The sequence below is a fragment of the Plectropomus leopardus genome, chromosome 20 (genome assembly GCF_008729295.1).
Source record: "Plectropomus leopardus isolate mb chromosome 20, YSFRI_Pleo_2.0, whole genome shotgun sequence".
Lineage (NCBI taxonomy): Eukaryota > Metazoa > Chordata > Actinopteri > Perciformes > Serranidae > Plectropomus > Plectropomus leopardus.
In genome coordinates this window covers 17,201,707-17,225,209 of record NC_056482.1, presented here as the reverse complement: position 1 = coordinate 17,225,209, position 23,503 = coordinate 17,201,707, and the positions used below count along the sequence as shown (strand labels likewise).

Genomic DNA, 23,503 nt, shown 5'->3' with positions numbered 1-23,503 from the left:
TCTTGGCATGGGAAACATGAATTGTCATGATAAACTAATACAGACATGGACCCAGTATTGCAGTGGTAACTTACTGGCTCATGTCCTCCTCCTTTTCGACCTTTGCAAAAGTTGCCACTTTATTCTTCAGTAGATACAGATGACCTGGGCCTCCCTAAGAAACACACACAGGAATAAAACACATTACTACCATCACTCATGCTAATTTGCTTCTGCTTAATTAAGATCTCAAGAGATTAGATCCCAGAGGAAGGTGCTTAACACAGTCTGGCTGGTTACTCAGGGAATAACATGCACAGTGCATGAACACATAACCCCATACATCCTGAATAAAACCTACAGTTTTACAGGAAATACGGTTCACTTTTATCCTGTCCTTTTGTTCCTCACCTGACAAAAAATGAGCATCCTCCAGAACTTGCTTCCTCTCCTGTAAGCTGTTAGCTTCTTTTCTATTTCCTCTGTGAGAGAGATAGAAAGGGTTGGATTGATATGAATGGCAGAGAATGGAAAGAATTTGAAAAGCAACAAGTAACCATGTAGTGAAAAGAGGCAGATATGTGAACGGTGAACACAAAGAAATCTCCGGGGGGATGAGTTCAAGTACAGGTGTAATAATAGGCAGCAGAGACACTATTGGGAGATGTCATTTAAATTGAATTTGACAATGTAAGACAGCAGGAAATGTCACAGAAAAATAAAACAGTTCAATGAAAGACAGTAAAATGGACACCTGAAGTCTATACATGTGAAATATTCATGGATGTCCTCTCACTAACAGTGTGAGCTTTATTCACCGCAGAGTTCATTATTATCCTGGAAAGCTCAAGGGACCGTTTACTGCTAAGCACTGCTCTGATGAGCAAGAAATCATTTTCTGAATGCAGAAACCAATTTATAAATAAATAAGTATTTAAATAATTTTGCATGACTTAAACTGGATCTTAATGAATTGAGCTGCCATCTAAGCTATTTTTTAAGAGATTTGACTACAGGTAAGATTTAGCCTACAGCTTTCTTTCTGACCTTTAACTCGCACAGTTTGAGCCAGAGTTCAGACTCCTGTCCTCAGGCAAACTGCTGCATAGTCCGGGCTCAAGACTAAATGTGACTGATTTTCTAGACAGGATGTCAAAAAGATTTGTACACGTGTATGTCTTTCTACAGTATTTTGTTCACTATACTCATAGTATAGTTATTGGAATTAAAGTTTTATATATTTTTAATATATAATGACCCAGCTGGCAGGCGTCGATTCAATGCATGAAAGACGTTGGACTCTTACTTTGGAAAGAAGTTAAATTTTGGTTGGATATAAATCAGGTTGACAATGTTTTAAATATCAAAAATTGTTAGAGTTTCATGTTATGTGGATGTTAAATATATGAGATTTTTTGTAGACGTTGGATTTTGTTCTTTGTACAACTAAACATCAAGATGTTGGTGGAAGACATTTGGACGACACTTCCAAAAACATTCTGCATTGGCATTAGGCGTCCTTACATTAAATTTTGGTGACCTGACATCACAACCTTAATTTAAACCTAAAATATGTATAACAATGTTGGTAGCTAGCTGGGTATAAAAGGAGTGAAATAGGCAGAAAATAAACCGGAATAATTACTCACCCAAAATATCATCAAAAGTTGCATGTTCATGGTCCTAAAGAAAAAGATGTTCACATAGAAAATTATTATTTAAAATAGCAAAATGTTTAAATTTACATTGCAGTTTACCTGTATCAAAAAACAACTTTTAAAGAAACAACTCGTATGGTTGGTATGTCCATTTATTGTAACGCAAATGACAATGTCCGAGTGTGTTTAACTCACATAGAGGATGGGGATGATGGAAGGGTCATCCCTGCGGATTATAGTGGGAACGTACTCTGCCTTCGGGACCTTAGAGGAGATCAGCTGAAGGTGAAGGAGAGACAGAAGAAGGAGAAGGAAGATGGCGGGTGGAGAAAATGGAGCAAAGTGGGGAGAATGGGAAGAGAAGGGCAGAGGAAATGAGAGGAAAGGGGAAAAGAGCAAACTCTATTACGCTGTCATGCCTGCAGGGAACATACAGCTCTATATAATATTAAAAGCGAGATGGTGGAGAATACATTAGCTGCGTTTAAGATACTGCACCTGCATATAAATGTACCTGAAAATAAGATATTTTTTTCTAAATCTAGATCTGCCATCAGTGTGTAATCCTAAAGTAACCATTTTCTAAAACAATCATTTTTATTGAGCCTCATTTACTTGGGAACATTTTATTTTCAAAGACTTTAGAACCTATATTTTATATATAGGGAAACTCCTCCAATTTCACAAGATCAGTTCAGTCATTTTTCAGCCTATGAAAATGGTTTTATGATATCTGTGGTGCAGGAGGCTCCTTTCTAAAAAACTGTATTTTCAAACCCAAGCAGGAGTTTTTTTAGACTGCGAGTTTTAGCTGAAAGCCTGGTTGTGGAGTCTGAGAGACCTTGGCTGCGTCCGAAATTCCATTCAAACCTGCTGTTTGTTACACTAAAAAAGCATGTCAGATACTTTAGAATGTCCGAAACCTTCTCAAACTAATAGTACATGAATTCCATACTTCTTCCGGTGGAATACTACAGTATGATAACACTGGACACACTACACTGATATAGATGTCCCATAACACATTGCATGAAACAACAGCATTGGGGTTTTTGGACTGAACAATTCTGAGGACTCCTTGAGAGGAAGTGCAAGCTGGGGAGCTCTCCCAAAACCCTTTAGTGGTGTACTGTACGCTGCCTGAAAGCTGTTATTTCCGTCGTCTCATATAAGCTCAGTGATGCCTGGACTTCACTGTCTGTCCATTTTTCTGTGTTTTATTCGGTTGTTGTTTTTCGTTCTGAGTTAAGGATCCAGTGAGACAATTTGTGGATGTTTATTTGCAGATGGCAACTATGAACTATTTCTTTAAGTGTAATACTAAACTGGTGTAGAATACTGATTGCATACCATGATTTTGGGAGGTATAAAGTCGTCTCCTTCACAGGCCAGCCTCTCCATCTCCCTCTCCTCCTCCCAGTCCATATTGTCATCAAGGCCTCCTTCATCTAAGGTACCACAGGAAGTCTGCAGGTCTCCACCTAGAAGAGAATATAACACAACGGTGAGTGAAAACACTCAAGATAATAGGGATGTAGGCAGAAGTGTTGGATGGGAGGCAGGAAAGGTGACACAGAAAGAGAAAATCTTGGAGTGAAGGGAGGATGTGTCCAGGAAGTGGATCGAGGTGAGCGTGTAGGAGAGGAAACAGGATGGAGTTGTTAATAATGGTGGTGACATGAGAAAATGACAGATGGAAAAGAAAAAAGAAGAGACAGCTGGCTGACGGAGAAAAAGAGTGACTGATAGTGAGTGTGGCAGCAGGATTTCTGGCATCAGCTAACAAGGAGAGCTGTGAAAACCAAACTGGGATCAGAGGGCGACTATTCTGAGAGGGGAAGGTGTTACATACCATCAAATCGTGCTTTTTTTTGACATGTAATCAAAATCTTAATAGCACACTATAAATATATTTCAGCGTGTTAGAAAATGATCAACTGAATAGTACTTTGATGAGTTACAACATCATGCAAAATATTTAAAAATAATCACATTAGAGTTAAGAAACATCAACAAACTCTTTAGGAATTGCAGTGTAATGATCGATAATATTTCGAATCTGAATGTTTGAGAAGAATGGGTCAGTGCGCATTTTTCAGGTGAACTGCGCTATTTTGTTTTAAGGACCTTTACATGATCATAAAGCAGATGCACTCGTTAGCATATTAGCTTGTCATTCAATTAAACTCACACCTTGAGGGGGATTTATTAATGTAGCGTCAAACTCCTACATCCTACAAAACCAACATTGAGTCCATTACTTTGGCATATTAATAAGTAGAGAAGACATCGTGTTGACTGCACAGTTTTTGACTTCTCATTGCAGGAAAATGCAGGTGTTCAACATTTACAAAGCTCACTGACATCACTTTTAGTTAGCGATTGTTAGATTGTTAACATTATTAGTTACACATGTGCTTTTAAGCCATCAGAAGCAAGTCAAGAAAAAAAAATTCAGGTGCTTTATTTTCCAAAATTCCTTTAAATTGTTTTAGCTTCTGAACTTAGACATTGTTTGTAACACCTTAACTGCTGCAGAATGGCAGTGTGGACTTTACCTGAGGGACATGAAAACTCATCTCCTCAAACTTGTTGTTTTTGTGGATGAAGTTTATACTTCAGAATTTTCTCATTGTTATATGGACATTTTCATGGCCTTGTTTGATGTTTTTGGTCTTACAATGTAATTGGCAGACCTAATGAGAAGAGGGGTTTGTTTGCTTTGAGTTGTATTTCTTTGATCTATGGCCAGATGACGTGACAAAGTTTTTAACTTCTCACTTTATAATAATTACACATGTGCTTTATATTTTTGCCATTTCATAAAACAATTTTCAGAACATTATTAGCCCATTTTTAAAACTAGAATACTCTGAAATATCTAAAGGTATTGGCCTCAAAATCCAGTTTCACTCAATGTGTGGTTCAAAGGATTTGTCAATATCAGTAAACCATGTCATAAAGAAAATCTGCAGGTGCTCAGGGTGAAATAGCAGTTTGAAAAGAAAATAAAGAGAGAAATAGAAAGGGAGAAAATGACAAGCAAGATTGAAGATTAATGTCACTCCTCCAGAGAACAATACCTTCTCCTCAGGAGAGGGAAAGAATGAAGCATCAACCACACCATTAGACTGTCATCAACAGTTCATTTATCTTTCATCACACTCTGAAACACTGAAGATGGAGGTGGAGAAAAACACAAAATCACAGATACTCAGACAAAGACAAACAGCACATGCAGACAGTGTGTGTTGATACTCGTATTCAAAGCCTTTTCGAAAAACACTTGGACACACGTTTCGTTTGTACCAGCTGACACACTCGGACTGAGACGCATACTCCATTTTGGAAGACATACTCACAGAGAGAGAGAGCATCACAAAGTTGAAGAAAGACCCACGGTCATAGGGAGACAGATGGACAGGGTCAGAGTCAACAGCAGAGACAGTCAGTTTGTACGTGTTATGGTGTGTTTTACAGTATGTGCCAAGCGTCTTTGGATTTTTTTGTGTTTGTAGGTCTTCATCTGCCAGAACCAGGAACTGGCTGTAAAATCGTTATGACAAAATGTCACTTTACTTCAGCAGAGTGGTCAGTACATACTGTACTGCGTACTGTTACATCACGAGTCCTATGTGGCATGTGTCTGTTTGAAAAGTGGCTTTAACTTTCAAGTAACTTAATCACCACACTGTTAAATCTGAGAAGTTTATCTTACTTAAAATAATCTTGGAAACTAATTGCCTTGAAAAAGGAAAACAAATAAAACTAATAATCTTAATTTATGTTAACTTTATATCCAATTGTTTTGCAAAGTCGTTGAAACTAAAAAAATGACAAGTAAAATTACCCTGTTCTTTCTAAGTGTTAGCAACTTCAGTAAACAGAGTCTGACTTAACTTGGTCATCACAAAGAAGATTTTTATTAATGATGACGTTAGAACTAGCTTGAAATAAATACATGAAGTACAAGTACCTCAAAATTTTACTTGAGTGTAAAAAGTACCTTGTGACTGTACATTAGACTGTTGCAGTTGGAAGAGCATTGCACACTGTACTTTGCATTACATTTGACTGGTTGACCATCATTAAGGATAACATATTATTTGGCCTCATTCCATCTGTACAGTAAATCGGCTCGTATATCACAGTGCCTATTACCAGAGCTTTTTTTATAGCTGACAAATGCCGCTAAGTGGCTTTCAACTTTGTAAGAGCCGCCTGTGTACAGAAATTAATTAATGACAAAAGTACTGAGTGAGCACAAAGCAAATTTAAGCTGTAATCAATCTGCCAGTCAAGATGTGAGGGCACAACGGGTCAGATGGGTTATTTATAACTGCACACTTAGTGCATTGTTCTCACAAGTCTTACTGCGGCTGTTTTGGTATATTGTAAACACTTGAGAACAAGAGGACACTGAAACCATTTTTGATTAACATCTTCAAAGGGCGTGTTTGTATCTGGCAGATATTGTGGTATTTAATTAGTAGTTTTTTTCTTTAGACAAATGAGAATTGACTGCATTTGGAAGTGGAACTGGCTGCACTTGAAAGTAATTAGAGTTACATAAACGGCTCCAGGTCAGTTTTTACTTTTTCTTCTCTCAGTGAATGCTTGGAAGACAATCTGAAAATTTACAAAACGCAATTTACATATAAATTTTCAACATTTATTAAAGGTTTTTAACACAAGATTGTCAGCTACTGTTTGTAACTACGCGTTCTCATACCGAAACAAAGTAATAGATCGATTTCCACTGACTTCCAAAACAACTGACTATGACTGGCCCCAAACTGACATATATAACCGCTCTAATGCTCGCAGCTTTAAACACCTCCCTAAGGTAATGAAACAGTTGCAGTTCAGCTCTATATATACCTGGTCAGGTTTAGGCAATAAAACTATCTGGTTAGGTTTAGAAAAAACATCATAGTTTAGCATTAAATAAGTACTTCTGTCACTAACATAACGTGATATGTCACATGACTTATATACGACAAGTTAGGCCCACAATCAACATGAGCGTAGGATGCTACACATGACATACTAGACTAGACTATGTTATTAAAGACAACAACGTTGAAATCAGAACACAAACACTGATCTCCTGGGCTAAAGTCCTGTGATTGTTTGACACTCCCTCCTCTGCTTCTGCGGCCGCTGGAGGGCACCACCTTACAATAACGTAAGCATGAGTCTTAATACGCTGCTGGCACAGTCAAACTATGTGAACGTTTTATTGTGAGAGCAGGCTAGTTTGCAAACATGCTTTCCAGGGAAATGAAAATAAAAGCCAACCCCAGATTAACTCAAACGGCATTTCGCCTTTCTCAACACATTCTCACTCGCGGTTCGTAGAATACTGGCGCTTAAGCTGTGGCCCATCACATCAAAATATGATGTGACAGGTAGCGTCCTTCATCAGTTTTGGACATTCAGAGACGGTTTGTCGACTGATGCTTATTACATGTATCTTCTCTTTTCAGAAATGCTTTCATAGGAGATGTAAAGTTTCTGCTTGTGAAGTGCATTTTGGTTTCATGTGGGACAAAAGCAGCGGATTCCTGGGTGAAAATCTGAGGTTCATTTGACCCATCCACTTCCACTCCCACCCACTCGGTGTGTTTCTCTTGCTATTTTTACATCAGTAGTTGCCCAGTGTGTGAAGAAATGTCACCTCTGGGGATGTTTCATTCCGCCACTTGAGGGTGCCCCTGTCCATTGGTGTCTAACACCAACAGGCCACTGACCAAGCGTCAGCATTTGACGAGTTGGGAGTGAGACTGAGTTGCCTGTCTATATTTTTGTTCTTTCAGTGCTGTGTCTCTTGGACGCCTGCTGCTTACAGTCTTGTCTCTTTGTTGCCTTTATATAAAGCCTCGACCTCACCTTAGTGCTGTGGAGCGACCTGCACATAATTGCCCCAAACATAGTAAATAAAACAAGCAGAAGGCAGGAGTCTCTTCAGAGAAATACACCACCTTACAACTCTCATAGGTCATAAGTGGATTATTTTTGTATGAGTCTATTTGTATGAGTTTTTTCCCTGCATACTTTATCTTTAATTGATTTGGTTACTTCAGGGTTAAAGCCTCTTTCCATAATTTTTTAATTGCGCCATTTTTGTCCACCCACTGCAAGAAACTGTGTGTGTCAGCATCTGTGTATGTGTGTGTGTGTGTGTGTGTGTGTGTGTGTAGATGCACGTGCGTGAGTCTGTGTTAACTCACTGTCTCTGGGTTCATGAGGAGGGTCAGTCTTGACAGGGGTGGGGTCACTCCAGGAGCGGCTGAAACTCTTCGATCTACGCTCAGCGAATGCTAGTGCAGGTGGGGAGAGATAGTCACACAAACACACCACACACACTAACAAGCGCACAAAATGGACGTCTCCTCGACACACCCACCACCTCAAATACATGAGTGAAAAGGCGGATGTAGCTCACAAATATAGTGTGCACACTATGCCAACCCTCCTCTGCACAAACAAATGCCTGCATATACGAACACACACACACACACACACACACACACACACACACACACACACACACACACACACACACACACTACACTAACAATCATACATCTTTAATGTTATAAAAGCTGCTCATCATCAGTCTGGATTTAAAAGGACTGTCCTTGTTTCACAGATTTACTGAGCCTCGATAAAATCTGCTCTGCTTTGAAGAGTAATCACTGTGTTCTTAGAATATTTTTAGACTACTTGAAAGTGTTTGACACGGTTAATCAACAGTGTCCCTAAAGGCACCATATTTTAGGTCCTCTGTGGTTTCTATGCTGATGGATCCTCGCTAATGCCTCTCTTTTCATTTTGCTGCTGACTCCAACTTCTTCTTTTCAAGTACTAGCGTCTTTTCATCAAACGAGGTGTTCATAAGGTCAGCTTTTTAATGTTTTTACTCTCGTGATCAAAAGGACATTTTTTTGTGTGCGATAAAGACATTACAAGCTTTGCTTGTAGAAATAACTTGTAATCATATCAAAACATTTCGTCTTTAATATTTATCTGACGGGGTCTAAGATGAGACTGAGCCCTGTTTGATTTTATATGTCATTATTTTGCGTTTTTTTGCGTCCGCTGAACGAAGAATCCAAAAACAGAAAATTCTCAATGAACTGAAGTCATAAGGGTCGGCATTTAACAACAGGAAAACTATATTAACACATCTGTTTATAAACTCATATTAACAGTATAGTCCAAGTCTAATCTATCCAGTCATATGCTCAGCGCTTCCCAAACAGACAGCCCTTTCAGACAGGTAACTGAACTACACGCAAAACTCATCTATGTTCTCTGCAGAGCCAGAATCAATTGGAAAAAACATCAGTCATTTTACCTCGCTGAACACAGGAGCTGCCGGTCTACCACTGTCTCGATCAGTTTTTTGTTTGTGTTATTGTACTGAACCTTGAGAACACCAAAGTCAAATAATAACAAACCAACTGATTTAGGCAGTGTTAAACCAGCACTCCCATGTTCAGTGAAGTTAATGTTAGTGTTTGTCAGTGGAGTCTGGCTTTGAAGAGGGAATAGTTCAGTTTCACCTTCAGCTCAGTTCCTTGTCAGGAAGGGCTGTCTGTTTTGGAAGGACTGAGCATACTGGATGAACGAGACTTTGTTGCTGTTAAACACGGACCCCTATGACTAAAGTCCATCAATATCTTAATTTTTGGATTCTTCGCGTTTGACACATGCAAGACAAAACAAAGAAAACTTTTCTTCACAGATTCAACATAACATGGCGTAGGTACTTGATATACAAATGGTCATTTTGGGGGGTGAAGTATTCCTTAAATCAACACTGCAGCCTTAGGATCACATTGTGGGACCAGAAGGAGAATTTTCTCTCACCCAAAGCTATGTAGAGATGGGAGAAAAAAACTGTCTGAAGTATAAATTGGCTCCAAGAAAACTAGTTTCTGCTCACAGCAGGGAAAGTCTGAGGTGTGGAACAACTTCACTGACATTACTGTCAGCAGCAACACGATTTGGGGGTTTAGTAAATGTCTACAGTGCAAAAATATGATTAGGTACAAAATTTCGGTTTGTCTCTGCAATGACAGGTGTCACATTTGGGATTTAATTGGGTTCAGGGTGTTTTTTTCAAATCACAAAATAAGCGTTTTGCTTTAACATACCTGACATAATCTCAAGATAATTAACATGTTTCCATTCTGACCGTATGTAATGAAAAGGCGGAAAATGTTCTTGCATGATTTTCACAGCAAAATGCCAAACACTTTTGCAAACAAATTGCCCATGTTTGTCTGTCAAATTTTGCTCCTCTGATGAAGAGCAAGTCTTAATTGTTTAAACATGAAAAGAAAAAATACATAACATCTTGTTTGCAGTACTCTCATAAGCTTTGACATTTGGTACCAAGCTTCGCACAGACAGTATAATTATGACACTTTTTTACCCGTCCAAGTGATTGTCACATAATGCTGCTTCTAAATTTGACACAAATAGAAATTTCAATATTTTTATTCACATAGATAGTAGAGCTTACTTTGTCCTTTACCATTTTTGTTCTGTATAGTTTTTAAGGTCACAACACTGGACAAACTAATAGATTACAAACCAGTCACACAACAACATTACACTCACATTGCCATCAAAGCCACATGAAGACCAGAAGAAGTAATCTGTACATTTTGATATCTATCACAGTTTTATAGATTTATAGTGACACTCACACAATCCTCTATTAGTACCAGTCTTCCCTTTGCTTTTTGCCATTTAGTGTGCTTTAATTCAAACTACAACCAACCGAACATAAAAAAGACTCCAAACATTTAAAGCGATGCAACAGGAAAGACCACCTACAACTTACGCACTCATACATACACACACATGCACATACTCATATCGCCGGCTTGTTATCAACACACACACACTCACAAAGACATAATCCTCAACGTAATGCAACAGAGCATCACAGAATCTCAGTGAAGCAGCAGCGTTTGGTGCCACACACATGCAAAAAACACACCAGAAAACAGGAAAAACCCACAGATGATGGCGGGGTGAACAACATCACAGTCAATTTGAGCAAACGTATCATCCACACACACACATCTCTGACTCACTCTGTGCTTTCATCCTCCTGCTGCCCACCATCCGAAGATGCTTCCGGAAGTTCCTGTGGGTAGAGGAATCAAAGCCGAGTAGGGATAATGGAGGACAGAGGAAGAACCAAAATGTAAAGAAGAGAAGGAGGAAAAGAGGGAGGGGTGGGCGGGAAATAACAAAGCAAAGGAAGACAAATAGGAGAGTTTAGTGTCAAGCTTCTATTTCTACTATTTTAAAAAGAGATAATTATAGGTAAATATACTCATTTCCTTGTCAATGTGAGTGGAAAATACTTGTCACAGTAGCAGTGTGGGTGTAATGTACCGCAGAGCCAAAGTACCTCTTTTCATCCTTTATAGTGTAGATTTATGAGACGCAGGAGATTCATTCATGTAACAACAGCCAAAAGGGAAACCCTTCTTTAGTATTTTGTAGGTTTGATGCATCTGCTATTGGCAGAACCACATCACAGGCAATGATGGTGCATCAGAGGGAGGTTATTAAGCCAAACTGGTGCACAATGGTGTGTGTTATTTACTTTGTTCCAGGCAGAGGAGATGCTGCTGCTTTGTTGATCTGTTTTGCATTTGTGTGTATTCAACAAAGTTGGAATTTGGCCAACATGTTCATGTTTGATAGGTTTTATTTTTGTTTGGGGCTAGAGTCTGGCCAATACTGGATTTCTGAGGCTAACAGGATGACAATATTTGAGACTTTGACTAAAATGTTGGCCCCTTTATTGTGATATTTTGTCAGTAATTGCAGTAATTGTACAACATACACATTTTCTGAGAAGGATTGCTAAAATTTTGACATCAGAGAATAATGATGTGATGTTGTGATGTGGTGCAAAACACTATTTAAAATTTTCAGGAGATCCTGTAGAATCTGCTGAAATTCGTAATCTTAAGATCTTAAAAATGTAATAGATTTTTTTTGCATCACGCTTTTAAATGATGCTAACTTTGATGACTTTTCTGTTTTTACTGTTATCCGATGCTCCAACAGTAACAAGCATCTACAAGCCTCTGCTTCATGATAAATTTCACTTTTGTCAATCTCTATTACTTTTCTCGATTAAATCCTGCCTAAACTGGGCTGATGGCGAGCTGCCACCCTGCATGTTTCTTGCCAGTTTGGTACACCTTAATTCGTCCTGGTCCACATTCTACTTTTACAGTAGTGTGTGTTTCTGATTTCTATTAGATTATACATTTCTTGAGAACTTTTATATCCACACTGTGGATGTCCGACAGAAGCGGTACACTTTTTGTATTTCTTCTCAAAGCTCATCTCATGGCCAATTAGTGCAGTCACAAAGGCTACCTTCATCTGTTAAAGGGTGCAACTGCTGACAGTAAAAAACCCAAACATACATCAACCACACTTTGAGACTGTCCTCCTCCAAAATAAAACCCCATAGGTTGATTATGCAAGCTGTTATACTGACCAATATTAAGGTGATGTAGTAGAAAGAGTGAATAGAATAATAGAACTCTGCTTAGACTTAGGGCAGGAGGGAGAGCAAGATTAATGGTCAAACCAACACATTTTCACTCCCTTATACAGACGCTTGGTCATTCGCCCTACACATCAAAAAATGACCCTCCAGGTATTCCTCCAGCATTAATTTTCAATGCAGATGGTGTGTATATGTACGTTCGTCATATGCATTGTGTCTTGCAAGGTTAGGTTTCCTTCCATGTGTTAAAGTGTCACTGCCCAGTGCGTCTCTCGAGTGCTTCAGCATTCGATGCCAAGGGCCAAATACTAAGCATCGGTATTTAACAAGCTAGGTTGGTCAAACAAACACAGGACTTTCATCCAGGAGACAGGTGTTCTTGTCCCATGTGAAACTAAAAGTCGAAGTTGAATTATATTAACAACTTGACATTGTATTTTGTGAAGTGAAGAATTTCACGTATGTCACGTGATGTATGTGAGGCGTATATGTTTGTAACAAACACACTTATTTTAAGCCAAACGATGATCTTTTTTCTAAACCTTACCCTGTAGTCTGGGTGCAGTTGTGACCGTTTTGCAATGTTAACTACATGTTTAAAACTGTTAACAATCGCATACAAGCTGTTTTGTTCTCCTTTTAACAGTGGCTTTAATTTAGGAAATGCTCCCAAGGCTCATAATAGAGGGTAGGAGCATATGACCAGTTTGGTTGTATGGGTTGGAGGAAGTGGAAATAATGATGCAGCAATGGAGGCGTTGCTTAAGAGCACAACAAATAAATGAGTCATTAAAAACAGGACGCATACAAGATATTGGCTGGCTAATTATCGGTCAGGATCTATTTGAGTCTGTTACTGATTACAGGATCAAACACAACAAATTTAACATGTTTGGTCTAAAGGATGCACAAAGCAGGCTTTTCTTATCCTCATTATTCAAATGTGGTCATAAAGAATCCAGACTACTGTATCTCATTGAGGCTAATCACGGGCTAATGATGCTCAACAATGAAAAAATTATGCAGAGCAGGTACAAAATTATGGCGTCAGCCTGATAGAGCAAGATTTTAATTGTTATGATTATATTAAGGTAAAGTTTTGAACCCTAAATTTAAAGAATATGATAATTGGATTTGGTCCATTCCCTCATTCCTGCATGATAAAATCTGGCAAGTTGATTTTACTTAAAAAAAATAATTTTTGTGAATGAATAATTTTGAACTTTATTTTAAGTATGTTTAATTCAGTCAATCTTTCTAAGTTTTATCAGCCTCAGTAAACCAAGTTTACTGTGCTTTATGTCTTTATTTTGCTGGTTTCAAATACTGAATCATATTCGTAAAATCTTAATCATGTCAACAAAACAGAACTTGCATATCTCCGAACGTCACAAACAAGTTAAGTCAGTCTAATTTGGTTTACTGAAGTTGCTAACACATACACAGAACAAGGTAATTCCACCTGTCATTTCTAAGTTGTGATAACTTCACAAAATTAAGTAAATACAGCTGAACTTTAAGTAAACCTAACTATTAGATGTAAAGTAAACTTAAATTAAGATTAATAAGTTACAGTATATTTTCTTTCCTTTTTCAAGGTTATCGCTTTCCAAGATTATTTTAAGTAAGATCAACTCGTTAGATTTTAGTGTTCACACTATCTATAATGTCAAATACAGAGCTGTTTTAGACTGTAGCTGATTAGGCTACAGACATATTGAGGTAGCTTCTCTTTTATTTTTACTTTGCAAGGTTTTGCTACTTTTATTAGCCTCCTAAAAGTCCACAAGGACTTTCGTGTCTCCTAGCAACACTAATTCTGACGACACTATATATTTGTAGCCTATAAGAAATTAAATATAGCATCTTTGCATTATCATGTTCCACTTGAAATCCATTTAGCGTCTTTAATAACAACAAAGCAGTAGTGTTTGTATAGTCTTCTCTGTTACTTTCTGCCTGATGCTGACATGATGTTCTATGCAAGAGCCCCAGATAAACATCCTTTTATCTCTCTGCCTCCCTCCCATGTCGCAGCTACACACAGTTTCAGTACGCCAAGCTACCAGTCGACACTCATGATTAATGATCTCAGCATGTGGTGTGTGTGTGTGTGTGTGTGCGCGCGCGTGCATGTGTGTGTGTGTGTGTGTGTGTGTGTGTGTGTGTTTGTGGGTCCATGTTTATCTGGTGGTGGAGAAGAACATAAAAATAGAAGCAGCATAGAAGGCAAAAGAAAGAGTTTGAAGTCTTTGTCCTTGGTTCACCTCAGTGAAAATGTCAGCAAAAAAACAGTTAACTTACAACATCAAGCAATAAATTTCAAGCCAAAACATGGTCTAATAGAGAGCACAAATAACATTGCACTAATTACAGATAAGCCGCACCACTGCTACTTTGATGAAGAGATCTTAAACACACTAATACAGAGACAGACAGACATGTTTTCACCCTGAATGTCCTGTATTTAAACCTAAGCTGCCCACAAAGGAGATGTGTGGACACAGTTAATGGGATTTAAACAGAAAGCAAAGAAATGTTAGAGAAACCATGGCCACCTCCACTCCTAAGACGCCGAAGATCTGACAGGTCCCCCCTTCCCTCTTCTCCAGCTCTTTCTGTAACTCTCCATAACTATTTCCCAATCATAATAGTCCATTTATTCGCCCATATTTTACTTATTTTGACTGCTGTTCTATTTCTTAATTACTGTTAGTGCGTACCAAGTAGGAATAAGAGACACTAACTTCTTTACTGCTCTGTAGCTTGATCTACAATAATACATTTGAATTTATTTGTTTGGTAAATTTCAGAATAATCTGACTCTACAAAGTTACTATTAACTAAAGCTCTCACATAAATATAGTGAATTTAAGTGCAGTACAGTACTGCAGTACAAAACTTGAGTATTTGCCTCTGATAAGTTAAGGAGTAGAATTATAACAACCCAATTGCCAGAAAAATAAGTTGCATTGTACATTCCTGCAAACTATGCATACATTTGCATCTCATTATGTAGTGGATACACCGAAACATTTAAACAATGCTGTGATTAGGTTTAGACATAAATACTACTGTACATCGTTATGGCTAGGAAAATATCAGTTTTTAGCGTAAAATACCCTGTTTAAGGGGAGGAAATCCCAGCAGAAAATGCAGTGATAGCTCGGTAACAAACAACTACTTTTCGTGCCAGTCTCTATTAAACAGTCCCATTTTAAACCAGTGAAAACACAGCAGTGGCACTGGTTTTGTGTTTTTTGTTGGTCTCAAACAGTGGTCTGCAGCTTGGCAGGCATCTCATCAAGTTTTCACACCATCCACCATCCACTCCACCTGCTGATGACATATGTATAAAATGTGCAAATCTAATGTTTTTTTTTAACTTTGCTGAAACCTACAATTCCAACATTTTCTTCTTGCAATTGGGCTGAGTATACAGCAGCATGAGAAGGAAAAACAGGTACAGTAAAAGTGCTCAAAAAATTGTAAAATCAGACTTCAGAAAACCCAAAGAAAAGAACTAGATTGATTGTAATGCGTTGTGAAAATGAAAGTGGACACCTCACATCAACGCATACAGGGTAAAATCTACTTGATGAAAAGCACTCTGAGATTGCAGGGTCTGATTAAGAGCAATGCTGAAATGGCTCTTTTACTTTTTCCTTGTGTATTGCTGATGTTTATAACTGTGGTTGAAATTGTCTGCTATGTGTGGATGAGGATCACTTGACACAGGCACTGTCTGCAAACTGCTCCTGCATGAAAATAATCATTTCTGCTCAGCTCAGGCCATATCTACACTAAGGCAGATTTAAAAATGCTGTTTACGTGTCAAAGGTTTTTCATCTACACTGGCATTTTTATTGCTTTCCTAAGGTTTGTCATCCAGATTGAAATAAAAAAAAAAAATACAGAAATGTTTCAATTTTGAGGCAGCAGCTCTATGCCATATCTGGAAATAAGCTTTCTGCTGTTTTCAAAGTGCTGGCTGAACAACAAAATATTCAAACATGTCAAGACACATACTGCATTATCACTTAATGACAGGTCACATGAGTCATTTTATCCAACACAGCAGAGCAGTTTTTCTTTATTCCTTTTTTTCCTGTTTGCTCCATTTCAGTGGTCAAATACCCAGTTTAGTGAGAATAAAATACAAGAATAAAGATAAATAAACATGACCTTTAAATCTGTATGCCTTAGGGTGGACATGGCCTTAGTATGATAAAAATATGATCCTTTTTAGGTGTTGATTTCGGGTAGATTTGTTTTTTATTTTTGGTTTTAGTTGAGGTCCGAAAAGATTGTTAATCACTCATTTTGATGAAATAATACACAGAGCTCATTTGCTCACTCTGCAGATGGGTGACAGTGAGATGTCAAAGGAATTGAGATGTACTGCATGGTGTCACATTTACCATCTGCCCCTGTGTGACGGAGCGTCTGGGCCAGAGTGGGGCGGTTTTAGAACTTGATACTGATGTCATAACTCCTGCAAGTTTTACAGAATCCCACTCTGCCAATCCAATTGATTTTTTTAAAAAATGCAATGCTATTTATTTATTGTTACTTTTAGAAAGGATTTTGCGAAGGTAGTACAGCAATATTTGGGGGCAGAATGCTGCAGTGAACTTGTTTTGAAGGTTTGAATGCTGAAGTATGCTAAATGAATGAGTCTAACGTCAAATTTTGCAAGCAAACAAAACCATTCTTGCAGATTAGGTGCATGTTTGCTAATACAGTTAATCTGGGTGTGGCTGAGAGGAATCCACAATAGGTTTATCAGAGGGTTTTAAAAACAGTTCATACAGTATGCACCTGTTTTGATCTTTTTGGTTTTATCTGAGAATAAAAATCCGATTCACTGTTGGTGGCCTAGAAAATGGGGCACTGTAGCAGGGCATCCAGTAAGCAGATCCTTTTCAAAGCCGCTGACGTCCTCACCTTCAAATGCCAGGCTGTGACTCTTTGGCTTAGTCAGATTAGACGCGGCTGTAAATAAGCAACAACGGAGCTACAGCCAGAAACAAGCGCAAACAGCACGACAGCAAAGCACACCCTGGCAGGGGCAGCTCCGTACCTCTGGATGACTTCTGCCGAATCCTGCTCCCTCTCTCTCCTTTTTCTCTGCACAAATCCCCGGAAAGCCCTGCCGGGACGTGGCACAGTATTAAAGGGATGAGAGAGCGAGAATGCTGGCGAGGCGAAGGGTAGGACAGTGTTGGGGGGAGAGGGGGCTAATGCCAGGGCTTTTAGCTGTAGGGTTTATTTGGCTGTGGAGAGAGGGGTGTTGTAGGGAGGCAGCAGCTAGCTTTGAGTATAAAGACAAGAGAGTCAAGTCACGTCACCAAGTTTTATTTTCTATTCACGCCTGCAACAAATGTGCCGGTCTGCATGTAATCAATCCTCCAATAGAGACGCTGATCTTGTGACCTTCTGTGTCTCCTTTGGTAATTTCACTTGAGATATGATTTCTATGTTTGTTGTGGGGGAATTTTATGATTCTTGATACTTTTCCAGAATCAGTCATGAACACTTGCTGTATATTCGTAAATGTTGAGATTTGATTGTAATTCTGCACCTGGAGGCCTCTGGGCACAAGTGACAGCTCTGTTTGAAATAGTGCACATTCTCAAATGGCTTTAGTACTTTCTATTCACAGTCTGGTGTTCATTTTTCATGGATATATATTTTGAATGTTAAAGCAGCGACCCAATAGCAAGAGGTTGTCTGCAAAGTTGTGGTGGGAGCCTGCCGTTCATTTACATCACTGTCAAACTTTTGAAAATGTTCCTGGCTAGCAGAAAGTGACACCACTTTATGTGTCAAAGTACAAACGTGGTGTGAAATGCATCACTGTCGATGTGTGATAATGTCTTCAACAGACTTGACTGTTGTTAACCAGGAAAGGTGTGACCCAACAGTCCTGTGAAGCTGATTAACATTTGTCCAGAACAGAGGAAGAGACAGAGCTAGAGATCTCCATCCAAGCTTAACATAACCGACTGATTCTGGGTAAGTAGTGAAAAGTAACTTGTAAAATTCCCCAAAGAATGAAATGTAATTTTAAAGGCTGAGGCTGGTATTATTTCTTTGTTTTCTTATTGTCAACAAGTTCCATAAAAAGACCAAAACCAACAATTGATTCGTCTGTCTCTCAATACTTTCTGACTTCCCTGCAGTCTGCGGTCTGTCTATGCTCCAGATTGTAATATCTCCACAACTTTTGCACGGACTGTCATTGATGCTGGGCCAGACATGCAAAGTCCCCACAAGATAAAGCCTACTTTTTCCTCTTGCTTCATTATCATGTCCTTGAACCAAATACCTTCAGAACAAATGAGAAACTAAGATAGTGAGCATTAAATTAGCTAAAGATCAGAATGTAAGCATTGCCATTATAAAAGAGATTTTTAATCCATGAAGAATTTATGTTTGGAAAATCTACCAAATTTTAATGTGACATGATTCTAATGTAAAGTCTATGGACTGAGCGGGAACGCATGGCTGGAGCCAGTGGAAGAAACCATCGCTCATGTGCACTGGACCATACCTTATGGAAGTAAACCCTGAAGCAAGGGTTGGGTTATGTTCTTTATTCATTGTCAGTTAATCTATAGATTATTTTCCTGATTCATCAATTAGTCATTTCATATAAAAAATATCATAAGATAATTTAAGTGTTGATTGCAAAAAAATGTTGAATGTCTCCAAAGCCCAAAATGCCGTAAGAAGACATAAGGAAACCAGAAAATATTCACATTTAAGAAGATGAAATCAAAACAGTTTTTGACAACTATTTGATTAACTGTTGCAGCTCTATTGGTGAGCAATTTTTATTCAAGTCAGTTGGTGGCATTTTGGAGTTCATTATCCAGATCTTATATAACAACCACAGTCACCTCATATATCTGCGAGCATGGCTGTAGACTTCAAGTCTTGTTGGACAACAATGAAGGTTTTTGGCACAGAGGTATAAATGCCCTGGCTACACAGTTTATACCAATTTTTGGTCTTTTCACAGGATTTGTTGACAATAAGAAACATAAACTGTCACCATTTTTATCGCCAGCTTTATTCTTTTCTTTTTGTAGGAATTTTGAATAAACCTTCAAGCTAGCAGCCAGAGGTTAGCTCGGTTAACACACAAAGAACTTGAAAACGTGTAAGAGCAGCTTGGGTTAGTTGGGTTTAGTTAGGCGGGATGTGGTAGGAGCAGGGGTTGGGCAGTATGAAATGTTAAGACTTGGTTTAGGCATATTACACTATTACTCTTATCAGCATTAACATGAAGCTGATTACTGCTCATCTTGCCTGTACCTAGAAATCCTTTGTTTGAAGTTAGTGATTTGCAAAAATTCACCCTGAATATTTATTTATCTGCCAAGATTGTATGTGACTTAGCCCCTTTCACACATGCAGTGCAACCCTGAACACAAATATACGAATCAGTTGGACCTGACATTAAACAGACCTTACCCTGCAAGCTCCCTAGTGCAAATTCACAGCTAGTGAGTTGGCATGTGGATGATATTTCTATCATGTGACTGCTGTAAAAATGGAAGAATACAAATATCCAATGGTAAAGAAGAGTGACCATTGCATGAGGACGGCAATGAAAATATCTAATTGCAGAGATATAGATTCGCAAACTTTTATTAAGAGCTGACACCAAAATGGTCAGACAAATTCAACGATGGGAGACAAAGTTGTTTGTCACCAAATAACAAACCGTCTTTATTACACAGCACTGTGATTTCCGCATTTTTTGCGCCTTGTCCTGCCTCCTGCGTACTCTACCAAGGCACCAACCAGGTAAATTTCCAGTTAGTGAAAACTAGGGCTGCACAATTAATTGAAATATTATGAAAATCACAATATGGCCGAGTGCAAAATCCAAATCACAGGAGTTAGATTTTTTATATTTTTTTGATTATGGTAAAATGTGTTACATTATACCATAATAAATAAAACCTTTTGGAGCACCAGAGATCCCATACATAAAGAAACTTGCTTGTTTGGTACAGACCCCAGCAAAATTCACATCATCATAATTTCCATATTTTTTAGACTGAAAATGAATTTCAGAAAACACCATTCCCACTAAAATTGCCACTCATATACAGTATCTGTCAGAATAATCGCAATGTATATATATACATTTTTAATATTATGCAGCCCTAAGGAGAATGTATTTGAAATGAAAAATCTCCTGTTATGTGCTGCATGTGTGAAAGGGCAACTCGTAAAAAAAACTTTAAGTGATTAGGAGCTGAAAACTGACTTATAACTGACTTCTGTTGAAACTCCAACTGATGAAATACTTTTACCAGAAGGCACGAGAGATCACATGTTAGCACTATAAATACTTGTTCTTAACAAATCTCTTCAGAGCCAACTGCCACAGTCAGTTCCAAACACGCCCAAAGTCAGCCAGCATAGAGTCAGCGATAATTGGCGGTGACTGTGGAGCAGGATTACAGCCCTAACATGACTGCCACAAAAATCTTAAATGACCGAACTCTATCTATTGCTGTGTCCTAAGTGAAAGCAGGTGTGTGTGCCAAACTGACAGAACTGCTGGGTGGATGTGAGCTGGCAAGGTTTAGGTCAGCCAATACACAGATGGACATTTTCCTGACTTGAGCTTGGCAGACTTACTCAGATGCAGTGGATTACACTGGACTTTATCCCTGCTGTTGCATGGAAATCCTGTAACTCACTTTTTCCCCCTTTTGGCTTTTTTACTTGAATTAAAAACATTATTTTTGCTGACTAGGCTTCTACATGACAATTCATAACTGTCAATCTTTAGATGATTGATGTTTCTTGAGAAACATAATATTAAAAAAGGTCCACCCACCCCCAGACACGCATTTATAAACACAAACCTCTCTTCTAGACACTCCCTATCTCTATCTTGTAATGGTAAGTTTGTTTCCAGCTGAAATTCAATCACCCAGCCCAGGGATGAAGGTTAAATGGTAGACATCAAAGTTAAGGGACAGCAGTTACGAACAAGAGGTAAGCGAGCTAAGAAGAAAAAAAAAGGAAGCCGGGAGGGAAGTATACTCACGATATCCTGTTTGATTGTCCAATGATTAATTAGCATGCAAGAGGAAACAAGAGAGAGAGAAAGACAATAACACAGTTTAGGCACCAGTGAGCATTAAGTCCAAAAACAGAGAGAGAAAGAACAAGGAGAGGCATAATGAGACAAAGACAAAAAGTGTGTGTCATAGTTAGCCACAATGAATAAAAGGTGAAATTGAAGCACCACATAATTGCTCCTGGGCCAAGCTTATTTTAATAGGCCATATTAAACAATCACTTTCATGAATATTGACTGAGTCTGCTTGTATGATGAATATGGGTCTAACAAATATCTGATAGAAAATGAAGGGTGAAAGGCACCAAGAACATGTTAAAGATGCATTTAAAAAAGACCGTTATAGTCGGGGAGAAACAGATTACTGGGAACTGCTGGAGATTGTCAGTTATGACGTGAGGTGGTGTGACAGTGTAGCTCTGTTTTACAGCTGCAGGTGATCCTCGGACAGAATCTCAGCTCACTATCATACAGATGTCTTTTACACAGATCCACACTCATTTTCACTTTCACACACATGGCTTTTTTATGTATACTTGATGCTGTTTTTGTGTTTTAGCTCATAAACTACAAACTGCATATATGTTAACATGACTGCCAATCATGTGCAAATAATTGCCATGCAGTATGCAGTAGCAGTATGGCTTTGGGGATGACACTGCCAATCCCGTGGTCAGTCTACCACTTTGGTCCTAACTGATATATCTCAATACATTTTGGATGGATAGAAAAAAAAGGTGATCCTGTGACTTTTCTAGGGATGGTTAGTGGTACTCAATACCTTTTTTCAGTATTGACTGAAATAATCCAATATATAGTAGTATTAATTGGATTGTTGAACTAATTATGAGTTATTGGTCACGTTTTACTGTTCAGTGCCAACTATCAAGATGTCAAATGGTCCTCAAGGTGAGCTTTCAAAACAAACCTTGCTTACAACCGCTCTACCATGCATCAATCATTCAACTTTGACCAAAGAATAAAAGAATTGACAAAAAATTCACTATGATGGATTGTCTTCCTTGAGCAAGCGTTGAAGGTCTGCGAGCTGTTTTTATAGCTTTCTGAAATGAAAATCAATGGCAGCCTGGAAGGTAAGAAATCAATTTGAAAACCTATAGCAAGCTTTGGTAAATGGTTTGCAGAAATGTAAAGTATGCAGTTTGTAGATTAATGACCCAAAACACGCCGAACCACCAGCACGGTCCATTAATGGTGGTCATCAACACACTTGCCTTTCAAACAATATAAATGTGACAGTTTGTGTTTGTGAACATGCAAGATTTGTATGTGTGCTTATAGGTTGGACACTCACGCCTGCATGGTTGTTGTGGCAGTTTGAAAGCTGAACATATTTTCCTTGGGGAACCAGTTAGTGTCTTCTGTAATAATGGAGAAAAATTATTATTTCAGGGTTAAATGGAAAAAGCAGAAAAATCTGTGTGCAATATTGGCAAACATTGTGATAAATATATTAGAAATATGGAAGCACAAAACCAGCGACATCACCAGCACTTCACAGTCCACTACTCCACAAATGGAGAGAGGGAGACACACAGAAGGAGACAGCAGAGGAGAGACGGGGAGACGAAGCGTCAGAAGTACAGACCACAGCGTCACATCCAACAACAAACCCTCCATCCCCACCAGAGTGAGACGAAATAGATTTGAACTGTAATGCTAGCTCACTTTAAAGGATGTTTCAATTTGATGCATAGGCTCTGTGTGATTTCATTAAACACATTTTTCACAGTAAAAAAACGTTTAGGTTCTGTGTGTAACTTTCAGAAAATTCATATCTCTCTGAGAACATTAGGTGAACTGCAGTCAGTATCCTGTTGATCGTGCTTAAACTTTGCTGGCTAACATTAGCACAGAGTGACTTTAGGTCTTTGGCCGCTCCTGCTTTGCTTTTAGCTAGTAGAAAGTGTTTTGTACTGTTACATCATTTATTGTTGACTAAATCAACAAGCTGCCACTCTGACTGATTTTAAGCATGAATGTTTGAAGAGACCTGAATACAGGATTCAAGGTGGGGCCCCTTTCATCCCTATGAAAGTTACTCAGTGGCACATGAAGCCAAAAAACATCTCTTTCTGCTGTATGAAATGATCTGGATCTTCTGCATTATGGTGCTAATTGAGCAAGAGCACCAGAGACTTACGGCAACCAAGCTTGATGGAATGGCTACTA

The 23,503-nt window shown here is 38.5% G+C and overlaps 1 protein-coding gene across 1 annotated transcript in view; it reads right to left on the bottom strand.

Moving 5' to 3' along the window:
* LOC121959952 (NMDA receptor synaptonuclear signaling and neuronal migration factor) overlaps positions 1-23,503 on the bottom strand; it is a 51,907-nt gene that overhangs the window by 9,258 nt on the left and 19,146 nt on the right. The window contains exons 4-12 of the mRNA XM_042509508.1: positions 22,626-22,692; positions 21,278-21,283; positions 10,754-10,806; positions 7,871-7,960; positions 2,988-3,118; positions 1,833-1,916; positions 1,629-1,662; positions 391-461; positions 75-154 (exon numbers count right to left, since the gene is read on the bottom strand). Coding sequence (XP_042365442.1) covers positions 75-154; positions 391-461; positions 1,629-1,662; positions 1,833-1,916; positions 2,988-3,118; positions 7,871-7,960; positions 10,754-10,806; positions 21,278-21,283; positions 22,626-22,692 — 616 coding nt within the window. The remainder of the gene's footprint in view (positions 1-74; positions 155-390; positions 462-1,628; positions 1,663-1,832; positions 1,917-2,987; positions 3,119-7,870; positions 7,961-10,753; positions 10,807-21,277; positions 21,284-22,625; positions 22,693-23,503) is intronic.